Source organism: Pangasianodon hypophthalmus, chromosome 24, assembly GCF_027358585.1.
Source record: "Pangasianodon hypophthalmus isolate fPanHyp1 chromosome 24, fPanHyp1.pri, whole genome shotgun sequence".
NCBI lineage: Eukaryota > Metazoa > Chordata > Actinopteri > Siluriformes > Pangasiidae > Pangasianodon > Pangasianodon hypophthalmus.
In genome coordinates this window covers 11,942,423-11,965,577 of record NC_069733.1, presented here as the reverse complement: position 1 = coordinate 11,965,577, position 23,155 = coordinate 11,942,423, and the positions used below count along the sequence as shown (strand labels likewise).

At 38.1% G+C, this 23,155-nt stretch overlaps 2 protein-coding genes across 2 annotated transcripts; one reads left to right on the top strand and one right to left on the bottom strand.

Annotated features, from left to right (window-relative positions):
* Positions 1–231: 231 nt before the first annotated feature.
* Positions 232–17,629, top strand: cnot6l (CCR4-NOT transcription complex, subunit 6-like). Its single transcript, XM_026931498.3, has 12 exons — positions 232–389; positions 4,334–4,455; positions 4,672–4,858; positions 5,709–5,794; positions 5,898–5,987; positions 6,123–6,191; positions 7,382–7,539; positions 7,946–8,100; positions 8,202–8,353; positions 14,624–14,851; positions 15,401–15,603; positions 16,712–17,629. Exons 2-12 carry the CDS (start codon positions 4,344–4,346, stop codon positions 16,919–16,921), a joined length of 1,650 nt encoding a protein of 549 aa, XP_026787299.1. The 5' UTR covers positions 232–389; positions 4,334–4,343; the 3' UTR covers positions 16,922–17,629.
* An 824-nt stretch (positions 17,630–18,453) lies between these two features.
* Positions 18,454–20,663, bottom strand: LOC113537173 (alveolar macrophage chemotactic factor). The gene is made up of 4 exons (XM_026931530.3): positions 20,477–20,663; positions 20,047–20,182; positions 19,565–19,648; positions 18,454–18,708 (listed from the first exon to the last, which is right to left on the bottom strand). Exons 1-4 carry the CDS (start codon positions 20,538–20,540, stop codon positions 18,690–18,692), a joined length of 303 nt encoding a protein of 100 aa, XP_026787331.3. The 5' UTR covers positions 20,541–20,663; the 3' UTR covers positions 18,454–18,689.
* Positions 20,664–23,155: the final 2,492 nt, after the last annotated feature.

Here is a 23,155-nt window from a genome sequence, read left to right as displayed (position 1 = left end):
ATACATAAATTACAGTAGTGCCTGTTTACTAACTTTCCCAGTGGCTATTTCAGCTCTGGGAATGCAGCGAGTTATTTTTATACACCCGCATTCCGGCAGATCCCGCCTTCCGCGCTGCGATTGGCTAGTACTTAATCCTCACGTGCTATCTACCCAATGGAAAATGTCGCGTGTTTGTTTATATAAACCAGTAGCCAATCCAAGCGCGTTACCCGAAATGCGGTGGCAGAAAAAACATGACGCGAATAGGCGCTGTGAGTCGAGCGGAAGCCATGATTGTTGTCCTTCCAGCTGCCTGTTGGGAGATTGAAGAGCGGAGAAGACGAGCTTTGGCTGCATGTCTGGGAAAATATCACTCCCACATTTGCGTTACCACCTCCCGAATGCAGGTAAACAACTTCTGCTTAGCTGCATGATGTTTTTTATGTTTGCTGTGTGCTTTTTTTGCAGCTGTCACGGTGTCAAAATATTCCCAAGTCCCAAGGAGAGACTTAGCACTGCTAGCTAACGGTGTAACTGTCCTGTTAATACCCAGAGAGCAGAGAGCGCCCCGGGCAATGCACTGAGGCACGGGCTGATTTTATTGTTTAAAAATAGAAACATTTGCAGTTTTGGGATGTAATTTGCTTGTACAGCTGTCTGTCTGTGTAATAGTTCACCTGTCCTCTTTGACTGGTGACCACATAACAAAAAAAAAACTTGTTTTCCTCAGACTAAAACTTTTCTCTATTAAACATTTTGTAAGTTATCTTTTTTTTACTTCACATACAGGTTCTGTTTCTTCACTTTTCAAAACTTGTCAACATGACACATATATTGTATGTACGTATGTATGTATGTGTGTATATATATACACACACACAAACACACACACAGTTGGGGTGATAAGTTTACATATGCCTTACAGAATCTGCAAAAAAAAAAGAAAAAAGAGAGAGATATCATAAAAATCGCATTTTTTTTTTACATTTAATTTACTACTAACTATTAGAAGAGGTGCAAACATTCACTAATGCTCAAGAAGGCAATACAATGCAATTGGGGGGGGTAAACTTTTGAGCAGGGTGATCGGTGTAAATTGTTTTTATTTTGTTTTCTGGGAAACATGTAAATATCTTATAATAAGATTTTTAAACAATAAATTAAAACAATAAGTTTACACTCCCATAGTTGTGTCAGTTGTCCTCAGTGTGAAAAGACGGATCTCAACATCATATATCCTCTGCTGGAAAGGGGTCAGATATGAAGATGATGCTGGAAAAAGTAAAGAATGTGCAGGACCTGGAGGATTTTTCTGAAGAACAGTGGGCAGTTTAACTGCTCAGGATGAACTCATGAGGACTCATGAATAACTATCACTAAACATAAAAACAGTCACTGATCATCCACATAGCAACACACAGTATTAAGAATCAAGCATCTGTAAACTTTTGAACTGGTTCATTTGTGTAAATTCACTTATTATTGTGTCTTGTAGACTCAGTGTAAACATCTGTTATGTGAAATAGCTTATTCAGGGCAGTACTAAATAAAAAAACAACATGCAATTTTTATGATCCCTCTTATTATTATTTTTTTCAATTATTAACCTTTTGCAGATTCTGCAAGGTGTATATATAATCTTATGACCCCAACTGCATATAAATAATGTTGTGGAAGAGTCCACGGAGTAACTGCAGTGCACTTTAGTAGTAAGAGTACACAAAGTTTCCAGAGAAACAGACAAAAGTTCTTCATCAGTCAGCTGTGCAAGCAAGTATATATACAATGTCTGTCGGCCAAAGTTCTGTACAAAGTGCTGTCCATGTTAAAAAAATCCAGCTTTTAGTTTGACCAGCTACCAAACCACAGAACGAGCTGCTCAACTGGTAGACTATCTTTGCCAGCTAGTAAATAATTTTCCAGCTTCCTTATCACCTGATTAAAGGTGCATTAGGTAAGTTTTCAAGATTAGGTCTCTAACGGTTAGGTAGGTTTGACATTTGAATGATTCCCGCCCACGTCCACGAGGCTCTACCCCCAGGATCTGCCCATAGAGTGTCTATAAAACAAAGTGTATCCAAACACAAGCAAGCATTCCTTGCCAGAAGTCAGTTTTCCAAACAGGATTTCTCAGCGACTTAATACACTTTTGCTAAAGTTGTAACTTGATCCTTTTTTGTTTTTGTTTTTTGTTAAATCATATTGTACATATCTTCCAGGTTATTTGTACAGGTGAGGGGGAAAAAATTGACTATTACACCTTTATGGTGATCAGTACATTATTGACACTTTCTTGGTGTGTTAATTTCTTAAAAAAAATAAATATATATATATATATATATATATATATATATATATATATATATATATATATATATATATTACATATAAAGGCCTAAATATATAAGATGCACTGTTATAGGAACACAGAAAAAGCACGTCTGTTCCAGAGCTTCACAAAGGCAGGACCACATTCCTGTTTTAGAGATTGAGGAACATATCTGAATGTTCCTCAATGAAGCATATCTGCATTGTTAAAGGCAGTCTACTTAGGGCATTAAAAACGAACAATAAAACCTTATATTGGATCCTAAAATTAACTAGAGCCCAATGAAGGGATGCTAAAACCTGTGTGTCATATATATATATACACATACATACATACACACTGCTCTTCACACCTGACTTGTTTTTAAGCCCCGTGACCTGTTGTAACTTCTGCGATCAGGTTCCAACTGTCGGCTGGCATTAGTGTCCAATCTGTGTATCACACCGATCGGGTTACAGTGTGTACAGCCGATACAAGTAAGTTGGGGAAATATTCCTCATGGCCTAAAGCTAAGTGTGGTTTTTGCTTGCTACGATTGCACTGGTCAAAGTGCATTTATTTTGTTCTGCTATGCAACAGCTGCAGGGGAGTTGCACAGAAAATAAATGAGCTCATATTGCTCCCAAATGAGGCAATTTCTTTTAGTGTTTAGAAATGACTGATATATTTAGTGCTGTTTTTAGTTACTTGCATATCCACCAGTTGTCAGTTGGACAGTTGTAGTGTAGCAACAGCCTGCTATCTTGTGTGGAGAGACCCACCCGACCTTGTCTGCTTAACTAATCTCAAATAAAGAAAGAGATATGACTGCACGTTGTTCTTCTGTAGTGCAGCCTGTGGTACAGGCTGCAGTGCCTAGCATAAGCTATTACAAATACTGCATGTGCATTAAACTCTCTGTATCCTGTATATCCTGTGAAATATGGACATGTTGCGAATAAAACACACTGAGTGCTCTTGCACACAGGGCTGAACAGATTCTGCTTTTTCCATTTTTGATACGTTACAGATATCAGAACTCTGACTGTGGGCTGAGAACTGATACTGATCTGTTACAGACATCCTTGTGGTAACTGAACAGAGGCTCTGCATGCTTCTGATGTGAAAACATTGGAGTTATGATTGAGAAGTGCTTTAAAGCAAGGTGTATCTTGTGTTTAAATGGATTGGAAAATGTGTCAAATTTAATTGGATACCAGTCCAGCATTTAAGGCTATTATCCGCCCTGATACAGGTACTCAGGATTTGTTTTTAATGTGAAATTATGTGAATCTTACGAGGAAAACCAGTTCTGATTTCCTAGCAAGACGTGGATTATTAACTTTCTGCCAACAGGTTTATGAAGTATTTGGCTTCTAAAAGTGCATTAACTCGTTCTGACTTTGTATAATACGCATTCCACTTTTACACCGACTGCTCTGAATATCAGATTGTAAACTACCCAAGCAGTTTGCTTGTTCATGCATGTAAATGCACAGGTACTTAAACATGTTTGGAGATCAGATTGCAAAAGCTGACTTGTTGAAAGGTTTATATAATGAACACAGTGGAATGGAAGGTGCTTTTTTTCTTTACATCCAGTCAGCTAGTACTGAAAACAAGTCAGGTATGACCTGTATATGTAAGTATATGCCATGTTGTGCAACCCCAGCTCAGTTCCCCAGCCAGGAATCGAACCTGGGTCGCGGCGGTGAGAGCCCAGCCCTACCAGTGACTAAATCTTGTTCGGAAAAATGTTTGGAGTTAAAAAGTTTTTATATAATATTATATTATGTTATATTATATTATATTATACAAGTTTGTGTAAATGCTTAGAGTCAGTCAGATTTTGCAACTTTCAACATTTTGAAGCTTGTAGCCATTGAAGCATCCGAGGCTGAAACTAGACATGATTAGGCATCTTAAACATTTTTATCTGCATTCAGACTGTCAGATCTAGTGTCTGATCACACACTTAAGAAGGGAAATTGTATGTTTTGTTTGTGCACATGGACACAGGTCTGATGTCTTTCTGATGTCCAGATTAACAGGTATGCCAAAGGAGAAATATGAGCCTCCAGACCCGCGCAGGCTGTACACTATCATGTCGGCAGAGGAGGCAGCCAGTGGGAAGAAGTCACACTGGGCCGAGTTAGAGATTACCGGTTAGTCTTTCTGCATGTGACTTTCATTATTTTCTATTTGGCTTATTAGTTAGGCATCTAATACACCACATTGAGAGAGTGTTCTCTGCTTAACCACTCACAAAGACATTAAGTAATATTCTTTATTTTTGGTTGCTAGCCTGCTTGACCATGTTACTGCAGATTAAGTTGATCTGTCGTAGGATTTAAAGAATTCTTCATCATTGTTTTGGACAGGGCGGGTGAGAAACCTGAGCAGTTCGCTATGGACACTCACCCATCTGACCGCTCTGCACATCAACAACAACAACCTCAGCCGACTCCCTCCTGAAATCGCCAAGCTCCCTCACCTGGTCTACCTGAACCTGTCCTCCAACAAACTACGCAGCCTGCCAGCAGAACTCGGCAACATGGTGTCTCTCAGGTAGAAGCCAAACATGGCGTTAGAGTTCACTTTTCACCAATATCAAATTTCAACAGTAATTTAGTAAAATTTGAATATGTTATGCAAAGTATATTATTTTCTGAAATGTGTTTAGGTAAAGTTGGATTATTATGAAATGATACTAATAATTCTTTTTATGGTTATAACAGCAGATATCCTATATATGGTCCATATTTAGCTTGAGGATAGTTTTTCCACATTATTTTATTACGTAGTTAGTGTATTTATGGACAGAGGGGACCTGTTCAGACTAAAAAAATAATCTGCACCAGTAAGTTTTATATTTGATCTGCCAGTAAAACAAAGACAGTACAAACAGCTTAATCTCTAAGGATGGATAGAGCGACTTATCACAATATTTAGACTCTCTTGGTGAATATGTGCCAGAGACGCCTTCATTCTGAAGGCCAGGCATGAATGTGTTATGACTTTAATGAATACAGTGTGCCATTTATAAAAGTCATACAAGCATACAAATTATATCCACTGTCCATATTTGGTATCTTCTTTGAAAATACTTTTCGAGGACCATCCAGAAAACAGTGGTTTAAGTAAATTCAGCACAAATTATGTTTCTGCACCCCTTTTTTGCAACAATCGTTGTCACAAAGCAGCTTTGCAGAATTGTGGGTTTCACAAATAAGCAAGGCAAGAGCGGATGGCAAAAACTCCCAAATATGGCATAAGGAAAGGCTCAGAAAGGGAATGTGTTCTCCTCTGGTCTTAATTAATGTCTGTTTTCTAATATAAACACAATCCAATAAACACTGGATTCCAGATGAATTCTTTTTTTGTGTATGCTATAAAGCTCTTTTCATGACTTCCACAGGGAATTGCTTTTGAACAACAACTGTTTACGGGTTTTGCCTTACGAACTTGGACGGCTGTTTCGCTTACAAACTCTCGGTCTCAAAGGCAGGTCTCTTTTTATTTTGTTTAGAAATTGTTTGTTTATAACGTTTAAGCTTATTTTCAGCTTTGTCATACACTTTTCTGGCGTGATATGTAATATTCACAGGTAACCCACTGTCCCAGGATATACTCAACCTCTACCAGGAGCCTGACGGAACAAGAAAACTATTGAATTACATGCTAGACAATCTTGCAGGTGATGTCTCTGTTGATGAGTTCAAATACCGTATATTGTAACAATTGGCAAGTCTTTTCAGTGGTCATTTAGTAATATTTAAACATGTTAAACAATACACTAAACATTTACTGGTGTGTTTTGTTGTGAAATCAGTCCACCCAGAACAACTCCCTCAAAGACCTTGGATCACACTGAGGGAACGAGACCAAATGATGCCCACAGGTACAGAACGTGTCCTAGTCCAGTTGTTCAATAGCAAAACATTATTAACTTTGTAGACTCCATTACAGTCACCAGTCTCACTATCACTGAATCTGGAATTTAATATATATGGTCGTAGACATTTCAAGTAACGTTTTATGTCATCCATTTAACATTTTAAAAAAATGAGTAATGGATTAGTCAGTATTTAAAACAACCAATCTGCAATGTGAAATTATTTTGCTTTACTTATCAGCACCAGTTTAATAACAGAAGCATAACAGTTCATTTCTTAGTTGCAAAAACTAGGTAATTGAATAAATGTAGTCTTTATAAGTATTTGAATATTAATAAGCCTGTAATGAGCCTTTATACTGCCACAGACAGAACACTAGTGTGTCCACTAAAGCATGTGCTTTAGATATACCAAATAAATGAGATAAACCATGAAGGTAATAAATGTCTCTTGTTGTTTTATTAATGTTTAAAATTTAATTTAATTACATACAGTAATGTTTTCTTGTCTTTATATTTAGCTCAATTTCCCTTTCTCACATAAAATTCTTCTTTTGCCACTCGTCATGCAGTGTTTGTTTGTTTGTTTGTTTGTTTGTTTATTTAAGCTTCTCCAACATAGTTAGGCTGAATTCCAAATGGCTTCCTATTTACATAGGGTATAACATAACAGCATTGTAGAACCTATGTAGTGAATACAACAGAACACAAGGACACATTAAGATCAACTCATGATCTGTATTTTTTGGTGTACTTTTTAATGTCTTCTAACACAGTTTGTACTCAAAATTCTCTTATTTTCACTAATAAAATATTGGCACACTTGGCTTTATTTGGGCGTGAATGCCACTATTACTGTAGCCCAACAAACCCAGTGTCTCATGCCCTAAAGAAGTCCTATGGCATAAATTAGCAACAGCACCACACAATGAATTGAAAATGTATAACTTTATTCTGTAGTGTCCATTGCATTGCACTGTTTTGAACAGACATGCTGTGATTTACATGTTGCTTATGATTATGTAATGTGGGCTGAATGAGCATATTCTAATTGTTAATCTTTAAAGATAAGGCCATGTCTACATGACTGATTCTTTCCATGTGTCTTGCAATATTTAGCATTTTTTGTGATCACATCATATAGATTTTTTTATGTAGTACATTAGCTAAAGATATTCCGAATTTCCCTCCTCTAGCTGTTTTCACAGTAATGTGCTACAACGTGCTTTGTGATAAATATGCAACGAGGCAGCTGTATGGCTACTGTCCTTCCTGGGCCCTCAACTGGGAGTATAGGAAGAAAGGCATCATGGAGGAGATCACCAGCTGTGATGCTGACATTATCAGTTTGCAGGTATGCGAGCCAGGAGCTCCTTAAGAGCTGCACATTTCCCACAAACCAATAATTAAAATGAAAAAAAAAAAAAACAAAACAGCCTGTTACTAAGAATTAGCAGTTTAAGAACTGTCGTAGTCACGCATATCTTATTTCCCACAAAGTATTTTATCATTCATGAGACACAGTGTTCTTCCATGAAAAAGCTGCATAAAATGCCTTTTAAGTTGAATAGGCATGGGCTTTGTAGAGGTGTAGCCTATTTGAAGTAGAGAAAAATGTAAACAAATTCCTGTAAATAAACTTTTAAACATTACAAACAGCACCTTTTAAAATAGTTATGCCTTATTTTCATTTCTTCATGGTGCTTCTTCAGCTTGAGTTTTTTTTTGCCGTCAATCCTTATCAATACTGTCTCATGCAGGAGGTGGAAACAGAGCAGTACTACACATTTTTTCTGGAAACTCTAAAGGAGCGTGGATATGACGGGTATTTTTGTCCGAAGTCTCGTGCCAAACTCGTGTCCGAGCAGGAAAGGAAGCACGTGGACGGCTGCGCCGTGTTCTTCAAAACAGAAAAGTGAGTCCATTTTTGCTATTATGGTTTTTGGGGGAAAAGTCAAAAGTGACACAATTTTAAGTATTTTTTAAACTAAGTTAAGTATTTTTGACACTTTTTAGGTTTGCACTAGTTCAGAAACACACGGTGGAGTTTAATCAAGTGGCCATGGCCAACTCGGAAGGCTCAGAGGTCATGCTGAATCGGGTGATGACCAAAGACAACATTGGAGTAGCCATGCTGCTAGAGGTGAAGAAAGAGCTGTTTGCTGGAGGTAAGCATGTAACTTTTGGACCACTTGCTGTGTTGCAGTGTGGTTATTTTAATTGAGAGCTACAAAAGCTTTATGCAAATAAAACCAGGCAAACATAGAATTGGACACTCATTGAGCACTTTATTAGAAACACCTGTACACCTACTCATTTATGCAATTATCTAATCAGCCAATCGTGTGGCAGCAGTGCAGTGCATAAAATCATGTCAGTATGGGCCAGCAGCTTTGGGTAATGTTCACATAAACCATCAGAATGGTGAGAAAATGTGATCTCAGTGATTTTGACTGTGGCATGATTGTTGTTGCCAGACAGGTTGGTTTGAGTATTTCTATAACTGCTGATCTTCTGGGATTTTCATTCACAATAGTCTCTAGAGTTTACACAGAATGGTGCAATAAAGAAAAAACATCCAGTGAGTGGCAGTACTACATATGGAAATGCCTTATTGATGAGAGAGGTCAGCGGAGAATGGCCACACTGGTTCGAGCTGACAGAAAGGCTACAGTAACTCAGATAACCACTCTGTACAATTGTGTTGAGCAGAAAAGTATCTCAGAATGCACAACACATCAAACCTTGAGGCGATTGGCCTACGACCAGAAGACCACGTCGAGTTCCACTTCTGTCAGACAAGAACAGAAAGCTGAGGCTGAAGACTGGAAAAATGCAGCCTGGTCTGATGAATCTCGATTTCTACTAATGCACACTGATGGCAAGGTCAGAATTTGGTGCCAACAGCATGAATCCATGGACCCAACCTGCCTTGTGTCACAAAGCAGAAGTTGTCTCAAACTGGTTTCATGAACATGACAATTTGTTCAGTGTTCTTCAGTGGCCTTCCCAGTCACCGGATCTGAATCCAATAGAACACCTTTGGGATGTGGTAGAACGGGAGATTCACAGCATGAAAGTGCACCTGAAAAATCAGCAGGAATTGCATTCATGTCAACATGGACAACAATCTCAAAGGAATGTCTCCAACATATTGTGGAATCCATACTATAAAGAATTGAGGCTGTTTTGAGAGCAGTGAGGCACTACCCAGTATTAGTATAGTGTTTCTAATAAAGTGAGTGTATGTCATAACTGACAGCAAATGTCAAGCAATAAACAGTTCATACATGGAGGGGAAACTAATAATAACAGTCTGGTTTTTAGTGTTACATGATGTCTTGCTCCCATTTCATAAGACACCATTGAATGCCAGGTGATTAGTTTATTGGTTTCTACTAAAACTACCAACTTACCTAAGTTTATTAGTGGTTGTTAAAACTGATTTCATAATGGCTGGATAAATGACAAGTTCTAAAAAAAATAAGCTTTTATATAGCCAGACCCAAGGTGGCAGAGAGGTGACGGCTTGCAATGAAGAATTTGCAAGTGGACTGTTGCTGTTTGTTTTGTACAGTTATTATAGTAGTAGTTATTATATTCCACTAGATGGCAGTAAAGAACAAATTCAGCATTTCTTATTAAAGCTAATGTGTTATTTGTGCCTTTATGTGGTTTGTTAGCAGATAACAGAAACTTGCTTCAGAAGCAGTTGCTGACCACAGTATGTGCTTGTTGAACATCCCATTATAGATTTAGTCCCCCTTTGCTATTATAACAGCCTCCACTCTTCTTTCCACTAGATTTTGGAGCATGGCTGTGGGAATTTGTGCTCATTCAGACACGAGAGCATTAGTGATGTCAGGCACTGATGTTAGGTGAGAAGCCCAGGGTTTCAGTCAGTGTTCCGGTTCATCCCAAAGGTGTTCACTGGGGTTGAGGTCAGGGCTTGGTGAAGGCCGCTTGAGATCTTACACTCTAGCCTTGGGCATATAGTGTAACTGATAATTGAATGTTTAGGCATATTGTTAGGAACACCTGTATGCCTGCACATTCATGCAGTTATCTAATTAGCCAATCATGTGCAGCAGAACAATGCAAAAGGTCAGGCAGACACATGTCAAGAACTTCAGGTAATGTTCACATCAAACATCTGAATGGAGAAACAGTGTGAAAGTGTGACTTTCACAAACATTGTTGACCAATTCATAAACTGCTGATCTGCTGGGAATTTCACACACAATAGTCTCTGGAGTTTACACAGAATGGTGCAAAAAGTGAAAAAAAAAAAAAAGAAAAAAAAAAAACATTGAATGAGTGGCAGTTCTGTGGGTGGAAATGCCTTGTTGATCAGAGAGATCAGAGGAAAATGGCCAGATTGGTTCAAGCTGCCAGGAAGGATGTAGTAACTCAGCAGAAGACCACATCAGATTCCACGCCTGTCAGCCAAGAGCAAGAACAAGAATCTGAGGCTATAATGGGCATAGACTCACTGAAACTAGACAGTTGAAGACTGGAAAAAGACCATGTGTGGATTTTTCTGTTTTGTTCATGTGTATATATATATATATATATATATATATATATATATATATATATATATATATATATACATACGGTTAGGTCCGGAAGTATTTGGACAATGACAGAGTTTTTGTGATTTTGCCTTTATACACCACCACAATGGATTTGAAATAAAACAATCAAGATGTGATCGAAGTGTAGACTTTCAGCTTTATTTGAAGAGGTTCCTCAAAAATATGGCATTTACCATTTAGGAATTACAGCCATTTTCAACAAAGTACCTCTATTTTCAGGGGCTCAAAGGTATTTGGACAAAGTGACATAATTGTAAATATAACCATAATTTTAATACTTGGATGAAAATCTTTTGCAGTCAATGATTGCCTGAAGTCTGGAGCCCATGTTCTCAAAACTCAGATTCTGAGTTTCCTCCCTGGAGATGCTTTGCCAGGTCTTCACTGCAGCCACCTTCAGTTGCTGCTTGTTTGTGGGTCTTTCTGCCTTCAGTCTTGTCTTCAGTAAGTGAAAAGCATGCTCTATTGGGTTGGGATCAGGCGACTGATTTGACCATTGAAGAATATTCAGTTTCTTTGCCTTCAAAAAGTCTTGAGTTGCTTTTGCAGTATGTTTAGGGTCATTATCCACCTGCACTGTGAAGTGGCGTCCTATCAGTTTTGTAGCATTTGGCTGAATGTGAGCAGAGAGTATAACCCTATACACCTCAGAATTCATCTTGCTACTTCTGTCAGCAGTCACATCATCAATAAACACCAGTGAGCCCGTTCCATTGGCAGCCATACAGACTGCCTCCACCATGTTTGACACGATGTGGTATACTTTGGATCATGAGCTGTTCCTTTCTTTCGCCATACTTTTTTCTTCCCATCATTCTGGTACAAGTTAATCTTGGTTTCATCAGTCCAAAGAATCTTATTCCAGAACAAGGGAGGCTTTTTTAGATGTTTTCTGGCAAAGTCTAATCTGGCTTTCCTGTTCTTGAATGTTACCAGTGGTTTGCACCTTGTTGTAAACCCTCTGTATTTACATTCATGAAGGCGTCTCTTGATTGTAGATTCTGACAATGATACACCTACCTTCTCCAGAGTATTCTTGACTTCTGTTGATGTTGTGAAGGGGTTTTTCTTCACCAAGGGAAGGATTCTGCGATCCACCACTTTAGTTGTCTTCCGTGGTCTTCCAGGCCTTTTGATGTTGTTGAGCTTACCAGTGCTTTCTTTCTTTTTAAGAATGTACTCAACTGTTGATTTGGCCACACCTAAGGTTTTTGCTATCTCTCTTATAGATTTATGTTGTTTTTTCAGCCTAATGATGGCCTCCTTCACTTGCATTGAGATCTCCTTGGACTTCATATTGGTAGCTCCAGTCAAACAGCTGCCAAATGCCAACTCAGTACCTGATATCAACTCCAGACCTTTTATCTGCTTTATTTGTCTTGAAGTGACAAGGGAATGGACTGCACCTGGTCAGTTAACTTCTTGTCAGTCAATTGTCCAAATACCTTTGAGCCCCTGAAAATTGAAGTACTTTGCTTAAAATGGCTGTAATTCCTAAATGGTAAATGCCATATTTTTGTGGAACCTCTTAAAATAAAGCTGAAAGTCTACACTTTGATTACATCTTGATTGTTTTATTTCAAATCCATTGTGGTGGTGTGTAAAGGCAAAATCACAAAAACTCCATCATTGTCCAAATACTTCCGGACCTAACTGTATATAAAATATCTTCAACTGTCCAGTTTCGATGACCCTGTGTCCATGATAGCCTCAGATTCATGTTCTTGTCTGACAGGAGTGGAACCTGATATGGTCTGCGGTCTGTAGCCCATCCAACTCAAGGTTGGATGTGTTGTGCATTCTGAGATGATTTTTCTGCTCACCATGGATGTAAAGAGTGATTATTTGAGCTAATATAGTCTTCCTGTCAGCTCAGACCAGTCTGGTCATTTTCCTCTGATCTCTCTCATTAACAAAGTGTTTCAGCCTGTAGACCCTCCGCTCACAGGATATATTCTATATACAATATTCTGTGTAAACTCTAGAGACTGTTGTGTGTGTGAAATTCCCAGGAGATCAGCAGTTTATGAAATACTTAAACCAGCCCTTCTGGTACCAACATCCATGCCATGATCAGTGTCACAGAGATCACATTTTTTCTTCATTCTGATGTTTGATGTGAGCATTAACTGAAGTTCCTGACCTGTATCTGCATGATTTTTTGCATTGCGCTACTGTCACATGATTGGCTAATTAGAGAACTGCATGAATGTGCAGGTGTACAGGTGTTCCTAATAAAGTGGAGAGTGTGTGTATGTTGAATTAAAAAACAACTTATATAACAACTGAAAAAACTGAAACTGGAGTTGAAAATTCATGTACTCTGTCCAAGCAGAGTCTAGACAGAAGACCTTAAGCCTCTAGCAAGACTCTGCTCTGTATTCTTTCCACAGGCACTATATATTTTGCAAATATGAGTATATTCTAAAAATATGAGTATTAAACCTCTAATGCAGTCAAATAGAAAGAGGAAATAAATCCATGTTCATGCTGTGAAAGTTATATTGTTTAATTGTTTGGTGATTTTTTTTTTTTTTGACATATTTTAATATGTCCATGCAACATTTGAGAGATGTCATTTGGAAATCCTCTTATTGTAAGACACAATATAAATAAAAATTACTCAAACTATACGCAACCTGCCAGAGCGTATAGTTGTGAAACTATACGCTTGTGAAAGAGGCACGAATTTGTTTTTGTTTGAGGTCATATATAAATATGACAGTTGTTAAGTGAGTTTCCACATTCTCATTTGAAATAGGAATGATCAGTATGAGATTAAGAGGTGCGAATATGCACCATTCCCACAGGCGTCACTGAGTCATTTAACGCTTTGTGTAACTTCTGAGGAAAGGAAGTTGTTCTGCACGCTGCAGCACAATCTGTATCACACGTGGTAATCAGTCTGGTTTAGAACCATGGAGGCGCCGCTTACAGCACCCTCCTGTGCTAATCGTTGTTGACGTTTACACCAGATGTGCAAGACAAGTGGAACCAATGTGGTCACGCAGGAACAAGCTGTAGCCTATAGACCAGCATCAAGGTTTACAACTTGGTTTAAACTGTAACTTTTCGTTTCACAGAGAAATCAAGCTCTAGGGTGAAATCAGGTGCCTCATTGCGGGCAGAATGGGTACCTGCCATTGACACTCCTGTTTTATCAGAAATATGGTGAAGGTAGTTCTTGTTCAGCCAAGCTTTTGCCTTTAAAACTACTTGCCAATGTCATGTTTTGCAAATTACATGTCCAGAGAAAACAAAGGGCCTAAATCTTGAACACACTATTGTTCACTCTTTTATGGGCTTTCATACATATGGCAGAAATACTTTAGTCCATACTCAAGATCAGTTCTGAGGTTGTTTGAAGCAAGGTGTCACCATCACAAATGATACTATGTGTTATGGTGCTTTCATCATGATCATCATCATCATAATGCTTGAAATTCCTATTTAAAAAAGAGCTGTTTATAATCAACTCCCCTTATCTCAAAGTAAAAAAAAAAAACTTAAATAAAAAATACATTGTTGGGGAAATTGGAGGAATTATAAAGTCAATATGTGGGGAAAGGTTTAAAAATGTATGGACATGGCACATGGAGTGATAAATTTAGGTGTTAAGTTAGTGCCCCGCAGTTACTGATAATAACTCCAAAAGCAATTTGTACATTTCCAAATGCACAAATGTGACTGGTCTAAAATAGGGCTTTTAGAGTCTCTTGTTGTAAAGAGTCCTGTGGTAGTTAATGAGAGATTTCCTTCATGCTCTTTGAAAGACCTCCATCACTTCGTGTTTTGTCCATGCTGTTTAACTGAAGGTAATCTTTTACTGTTGCACTGCAGGGTTGAAACCACCTGCAGAGAAGCAGCTTCTGTTGGTGGCTAATGCTCACATGCACTGGGACCCCGAATACTCAGACGTCAAACTCATCCAGACTGTCATGTTCCTGTCAGAGCTGAAGAGCATCGCCGAGAGGGCACTAAGCTCCACTGGGTCCACCTCAGCCAGCTCAGACTCCATCTCCTTCCCTATTGTCCTGTGTGCAGACCTCAACTCGCTTCCAGACTCTGGTATGATCACCAAGCAGCTGCTTATTACTGATGCTAAACCACCAAAGAACGTGTCAAATTTAGCTTTTTCAAGCAAATTAGATGTGAGATGAGCTTAATTACACAAGCAGCATCATTACATGGACAGGGAAAGACCAATTTACCCAGTGTTGCACAAAACCAGACTGCAGTATCTTTTTAAGACAAATTAATTATTCCTCTTTTTTCGCTTGACCAGCCATTGCAGTGCACCATGTTTCAGTAAAGAGAAGAAGTACCTTGGTTTGCAGATCTTCCAGTTGCCTAATATAGTTGTTTGTGGTGTTTAAAAACTATTTATTATTACATAAGGTCTTGTGTTACTGGATATTGGGACATTTCCATACCTTATATTAGACTCCGCTAGAGAAACCGAAACTGCAGTAAAACCACTTGTGTAAATAACGGGCTAAGATTTTGGTGCTTCTCTTTTTTCTTTTTCTCTTTATAATGAAACTATTTCAGGATTTTCTTTTCTTCTAAAATTGCCTGTTGTCACTGATCCAGATTATTGCTGGCTTTTTATTGAAGGTGTGGTGGAATACCTGAGCAACGGCGGGGTCGCAGAGAATCACAAAGACTTCAAAGAGCTACGCTACAGTGAATGTCTGAACAACTTCAGCTGCAACGGGAAGAATGGCAAACCAGACGGCAGCATCACCCACAGTTTCCAGCTGAAGAGCGCATATGAGAGCAATCTGATGCCTTACACTAATTACACCTATGACTTTAAGGTGAAGAGCCATGGTTATAGTATATCAGGGCTTCCCAATTCTGAGTCTTGGAAGGCCAGGGCCCAGTACATACAGTCTGTCCTCTAACATACAGGTATCTGCTAAACCTGGAAACCTGAGCTGGACTCCAGAACTGGAATCTGGAAGCCTTGATCTACGTATTGTTTTGTGTAGGGATGCATTGATACCATTTTTTCCAGTATGAGTGCATGGTTTTTCGTACTCATCAGGACCAATACTGATACCCAAATAAGAAACCTACTTAATATTAATCAATCAGGGATGTCATGGAACATTTTATTTAGCTCTTTTTATGTTTCCCTGAGTTAAATAGTGGCCATGAAATGCATGTGTGTGTGTTCATGCACTTAGGCTACTAGGTTAATTTTTGTATAACATTAGCTAGCTATATTTATTACCTTGGATCGAGTATGGTTGCAGTGGAGAGTGGTCTCACAGCTAGAGGGAAAGTATGTTTCAGTGCCTTCACTGCATCAGAATCCCTTGCTGTCAAGGACAAATAGTATCTAATCGTCAAGAACAATATACTGGGTAAGAGGGCATTTTCACTCACCTTTGGTTGTCTGTATACATTTTCCTTGCTTAGCCAGTGTTTACTGCAGCAATGGTTGTTGTTGTGTGCCGCTAGCAATGAACACCTCGTGCTGAGTTTATATTTAGGATGCTTTATCAGGTTACATGTATTGTAGGAAGAATCTGTAGTAGCTCCTCTTGATATTTCCACAGAGCGCAGTTTGCAGTCTGCTTTGCTTTAACTGCCATTACTAACTGTGAAATTCTTCCAGAATGCTGATGTATTGTTGATCCTTAGCATGATAACATACATTTTTTATGAGTGTTTTGCCTGTTTGCCAAAATTCAGCCAAAGCCACATTTAGTGACATTTTCCTAAGCCACCACACATTACTTCTTCTTTTTTTTTCATTTTGCATATGTAGCATATGTAGTTGTAGAGTTATTCTATTTCACACACCATCAGTACTTGTGTGGTATAACCAGAGAAGAAGCAGAGGTGTTCATTAAATTATTATTGTGCTCAAAAAACCACTGACAGATTCTGTAACAGCCATCACTCCTTTTGTTCCAGGGCGTGATCGATTACATTTTCTTCTCCAAGACCCACATGAATGTGCTGGGCCTGCTGGGCCCTCTTGAGACCCAGTGGTTGGTGGATAATTGCATCACCGGATGCCCTCACCCACACATCCCCTCCGATCACTTCTCCCTCCTGGCTCAGTTGGAGTACCACCCTCCCCTGTCCTCCCTCAACGGCCTACACCTTCCCATCCACAGGTAGTGGTGGAAGAAGAAAACCCTCCACTAACGGACAGATCCCAAAGTTTCTACAAACATCACCTAGGAGTGAATAATTCCCCCAATCACTCCTTTTTTAACCATTGCACAGAATTGTATTAATACATTTTCCAGAGTTATAGAAAAAAGCTTGATACCAAATTAGGGTTGGGGTTCTACATTTGATACCAATGACTGAATCCAAAAGCAGCTCTCATGTCCATGTCGATGACTGAATGTCAGTTCTGAGATGATATACCAACACTTCTACAGTGCTGGTGTGAGTATGTCACAGATATATAAAGACTGAGATGTCTATTCATGTAGCATAACATTGTCATCCCACTAAAAGAGTGTTAAAAGTGTTTTCTACTTTTGTCAGTAATCATGTTTTATATGTCCCCTTGTATTTTATTCACTGAAACATCTAATAGAAGAAATGCCACATTTGTAAATGTATGAATTTATGCAAAACTCAAACAAGAAAATGGCATTATTGTATATTATGTTATTGTAGCATCTGGTACTTTACAAGCAAAAATCCCCCATCTATCTTTGTCTTTATTTATGGTAGATATGTGCTTGAAATGGGACAAAGCAAGATGAGAGATGTAAATTCCTGTATTTGCAATGTCAGAAATTATGCAAAATGATCTTTTCTGATGTCCACAATGGACACCATTAAAGAGGATCCCAGCCCTACTGATTTTAACCTAGCTGCTTGTGTGTTTTATTGTTCTTTTGCTGACACTTTGTATCATCCCATGTCTTCCTACCTACTGTTCCTGCATAATTCTGAGAATGTCTATATACATTGTTACAGGAAGTAGAACTAAAAATGGATTTAAGGTTTCTATTTGACCAACAGTTATATCTCTTTGTGCAGTATGGCCATGTACCAAATAATTTTTATGATCTGCTGCTAAGCTGTGACCACTGATATCCCTGCTTTACCCGGGAAATGAGGTAAAATTTCTCAGTGACATGTATAGTCTGTTTCTGTTTCACTGTGGGTTTGTTTGGCTGTGTCTCAGACATCTTTGCTGTCTGTGGATGGTACATTCCATTGAGAGGGTTATCTGTACTTCTGGAGTTCTCATTTAGTGGCCACTTTATTTAAAAAAAAAAAAATGCCTACTTTGTATACACCCATTGGCCCATTTTATTACATAAGCCTAATATAGTATAGTTTGCTAAACTTGTATATCAGTGGAAAGGAACCATCATTTTAAGAACAGAAGGACCATTTTTAGCTCTGATCTTTAAACTACTTCAGAGTTTGAGAAACTGCAATTTTGCCATCAGTCTGTAAACTTGGGCCAGATTTTTTTTTTTTTTTCAAGTACAGTTGAACTTTATCAGCTGAAACACTATAAAAACAAATTAACATTTTTTTATATATCTTATATCTATATATCTTAGATTGGCACACACTTTTTCATCTTTTTGAAGGTATGTTCTAATACATGTCTACATTTTGCTTTAGAATTATTTATTCAGTTATAGATTGTATTGAAGATGATTACATAGTAGGTATAATGATGCACAATTTAATAAGTATTCTCATACACAAAGACGTAATATGTTTGTGTGTCATTTTAAGCACATATTCTATAGTCAGGCCTCACTTTTTAATAGTAGTCTTTTATGCAGTAAAGCATTTTCAACAGAGTAATTGCATTTTAAAAGGAAAAAAGGTGAGCTTGCTTTCATTTTGAGCGAAGAGAAAGTGTGCACGTTTGGTCGTCTTCAGGATGCACAGATGGCACTTCTTACTTCTTCGCATCTTTGCTGTTTCAAAGAAGAAACTCACGTTAGCTAACGTTACATATTTAAGAAATAAATCTACTGACCACAACAGTTAGAAAGAAGACATACAAATATCTAAGACATAAAACCTGCAGTCTGACACGATAACAGCACATCCTGAAGTGTTTTATTCTTCTTATACCACAGCAATTTGCCAAAGTTAGCATTTTTATTTATTGAAGAATGACATGGTATACTTTTTTCTCTTTAAATCTTAATGTTTTGGAATGTCCATGAAACAAATTAGTTCCTGTTATCATTTGTTATAACAGCTATAAACAGTCTCTTTTTTTCTCACTCTTGAAGTTAATAAGACAAAAGAAACGCAGCATGTCATGTTACTGAGAAACCGCGAAGCCCCCCATCCGGCAGACTTTTCTGTGTTAGAAAACTTAAAGGAACAGCTTTGCCTCTGGCTTTTGAAAGCAATGACACTGCCATAAATGTAAATTTTTTTTTTATTATTCATTTATGTGCAGGGTGTACCATACAAGTCCCTGTGTATTTTAATTAGAATGAGGGCATTGACATAAATCTGTTATTTGCCTTAGATCTTGAACTAATATCAGAGCAGCTGTTACAGAACAATTATCAACATCTTCTGACCAATCAGAGTTGAGAATTATTTGCTGTGGTATAAGATATACAGTATATAATGTTTTGACATGCAAAAGTAAGTAACATGGTTGCCTTAACTTTGAGCTTAATGAAACTAGCCTAAGCTTACACAGTGTTTGCTATCTGAACAATATTGGCAAATCTGTTGACAGAACAAAAACAAAAATTTACAACAAAACTAGCCTAAAAAATAGCCTAATTTCTAATATCAATTATTTACCTTTTAATGACTTTAGAGATAATTCTTTGGACCCAGCCTGCCTCAGGTTCCACACACACTGTTTTTTTGTCCTTCAAGGTAATTCTGGAAATTGAAAAAAGCTATGAGCACTAGCATACAATTGATTTAATTAAAACTGACAACATGTAAAACACTTCTGTAACACTTCTGTTCTGTAATGGAGTGATGCACTTTGGAAGTCATCAGTTTATCATCTAACATTAATTCTAGCTACTTAATTAGTACTAGCATGCTAGTTAAGTTAGCTCAAAATAGTACAAGGCCATTGGATTGGCAATGATTGCATAGTAATAGGTAAAAAATAGCATCACAACTTCTGAAAACACTGACCATTATGACCAAAACCACATCCTATTATAATAAATACGGCATGCTATCATGTGCAGTAAGTACACTGGTATGTAACATTGGAAGTAGCCAGTGTTTTCAAAGCATACCCCATATAGATACCCCTGACTCACATAACTTCACTGCTGCGGCAGTGTGGCCCAGCAGGCACGATCTCAATTGTTTGAAACCATCGAGGGTTCATGTAGGTGTCTGTGGTGCTTAAACAGCGGCACTGGTGACCCCTGGTAAATCCCTCCAGCGGGAAGGCTGCAAAAAAAAAATTATAATAAAATGTGAGAAGACATAAGACATAAGAGGATGGCATAGTTCCAAAATAGTTCCATACTTCTTAGGAGTAGCATATTAAATTTGAGCTTCACCTCAATTAGCAATCACTTAATTCAATCACAGGTTACTATAAATCTGTCAAAATTACATTAGTTATAAATGTTGCAGATGAATACAAAATATTCATCACCATGCTTCATTGTTGTCATGCAATTACTAAACCACTGAGAAGGTCTTAAAATGATAATAAATAAATGCAAAATAGTCTCTTACCAAACATGGTGGCAACGCAGCAGAGGGCAGTTACTGCCAGTAGCAGGTGGGCACTGAGTGGCATGATGGTGCAGGTGGTAGCAGAGTGGATCTGGGACTAACAGGCTGCTTTGCTTGGTTTATAAAGATGCTCAGAAAAGGAAGTAATGGAAATTCTAACTGCTAATTATAGAGGAAAGACAAAATATAGAGCCTCTGACTGGAAAAAAGGGGGCGGGTATATGAAGACACTGACAGGGGCAGGTATATACCGTATATCTGGGTTTTTTCATGATGTTGCAAAAATTTGACTGACTAGTCTGCTGTCTTAACACACTCCTTAATGTTCAGCATTTTGGGTCTGTTTTCCAGTATACAGAGTGTAAAACCATGGAAAGGCCACGTAAGGATCATATAATCATGTAAAAATTCCCAACAAATCCATACACTCACTGTTCACTGAAGCTCTTGACCCATATCTACATGCTTTTTTGCATTGTGCTGCTGCCACCTGATTAGATAACTGCATGAATGTACAGGTGTTCCTAATAAAGTGGATGGTGAGTGTATACTGTAAGAGCTAACACATATGTGATGCAGTAGCTACAAATAGAAACTAACTTTGATAATTGAGTAGTTCTGGAAATTTTAACGAACACCACATCGTCTCATATCATCCCTGCCTTAACGTAAATCAATGTCTTGATTTATGATTTATGTCACATATACAGATTTCCATCTGTAGACAAGATGCTGAATCAATTTACTGCAAATTTGTGGTCTGATTGTGTAGGATGTAGATATGAACATTCAAAGGACATCTGCATTCATTTGTTTAGGTTTCATATCTAGGCTGGCTTCCTGTTGCAGTGTTTGCACTTTTTTCCCCTTTACCCAAAAGCGTGTTAGAAAAATGTTTCAAAGATTTGGAGACAACAAGCTAAACATAAGAACATATTTCCAATTATTATTCAATGTTATTACTAAATATTAAACATTTTGCTAAGGTAGGATTTTCGATGGTTTTATAAGAATTCCCTTTCCCTTTTTTTTTTTCCAAAGAATAAGGAAGAGAAAGACGACAACTATGCTGAGCATTGGTCTATTTTTATTATGATGAAGCAATAAATCCAGTGACCTAAATTGCTGACCTTATGCCCAAATTATTATACATACATACATTTAATAAATTAATATACCATAATACAAAAGAAAGTTAGCTTCTAACTCAGAAGTGTACGTGGGAGCGTTTTTCAGACTGAAAACAATGACTGAAAATCAGTTTTAAAAAAATGACAACAGAGATGCAACAAAACTGAGATTAATATACATTTTTGGAATAAGTTGTGAAGTGACTGACTGAACTCTTAAACTCCACAAATTTTCTGTACCTCTTATCCTACCCAGGGTCGTGGGGTAACCTGGAGCCTATCCCAGGGAACTCGGGGCACAAGGCAGGGGACACCCTGGACAGGATGCCAATGCATCACAGGGCACAATCACACACACATTCAGTTTGGAAATGCCAATCATGGCTGTGTCTGAGTCCCCAGGATTTGAACTCATGATCTCCAGACAAGCGGGCAAAAATGTTTCTGTTGCGCCACTTGGGCTCCCTGGAGTTGGGCTTCCCCCTTGCTGCTATAACAGCCTCCACTCTTCTGGAAAGCAGACCTTCCACAATGTTTTGGAATGTGACTCTGGGGATTTGTGCGTGTTCAGCCACAAGAGTATTAGTGAGGTCGGGCACACCATTGGGTTCCAGTTCATCCCAAAGGTGTTCAGTGCGGTTGAGGTCAGGGCTCTGTGCAGGCCACTCGAGTTCTTCCACTCCACCTTAGCAAATCATGTCTTCATGAATCTCGTTTTGTGCACAGGTACACGGTCATGCTGGAACAGTTTTGGGCCCCTTAGTTCCAGTGAAGCGAAACTGTAATGCAGCATATAAAGATATCCTGTAGAATTATGTGCATCCGACTTGGTGTCAACAGTTTGGGAAAGACCCACATATGGGTGTGATGGTGAGGAGTCCACATACTTTTTTGGCCATATAGTGTATCTTGCACTTTTAGAAAAAAGGTCAAATCTTTGGTTGTCCCTCTGTGGGAGCCTTTAAGGTCCTATGTTGAACCTGAGAACAGAGTATTTCTTTAGGAAGCTATGGAATCCTTAACTATCTAGAGGACCCCTTGAAGAAGCCTTTTACAAAGAGTCTGATGAAGAAACACATATCCATAATGTATCTACTTTTCTGACAATGATTAAACACAATGCAAAGTTCATTTCTAGCCATAATAACAAATCTTAGCTCATTGTGTGTAAATTTACCCAGCTCATACGTTATATTTTTTGCATATGTCACCTTGACACAGATGACTAGTAGCACCCTCTGTCCTGTTTATGTTTCGCGTGGAAACTTGGATATAATGTACCTGTAAAAAAGATTTAAAGTGCATAATTGGACCATAATTAGTTTTTAGAGTAAATCTTTAAAGGTACACTACATGCACCTTTCTAAGTAAAAGATAGATATTAAATACTTTTAAATTGTCACCCAAGCAACAATTTTTCTAATAGTGCTCTACTATATTATAATTTAAAATTTTTTTACAGTAAACACTTGCAGATGCACCACAGCAAACATGCTATAAATGCACATTTAGCACTTTCTGCTCACTTGCTTTGTCTGTCTGTTTGCAA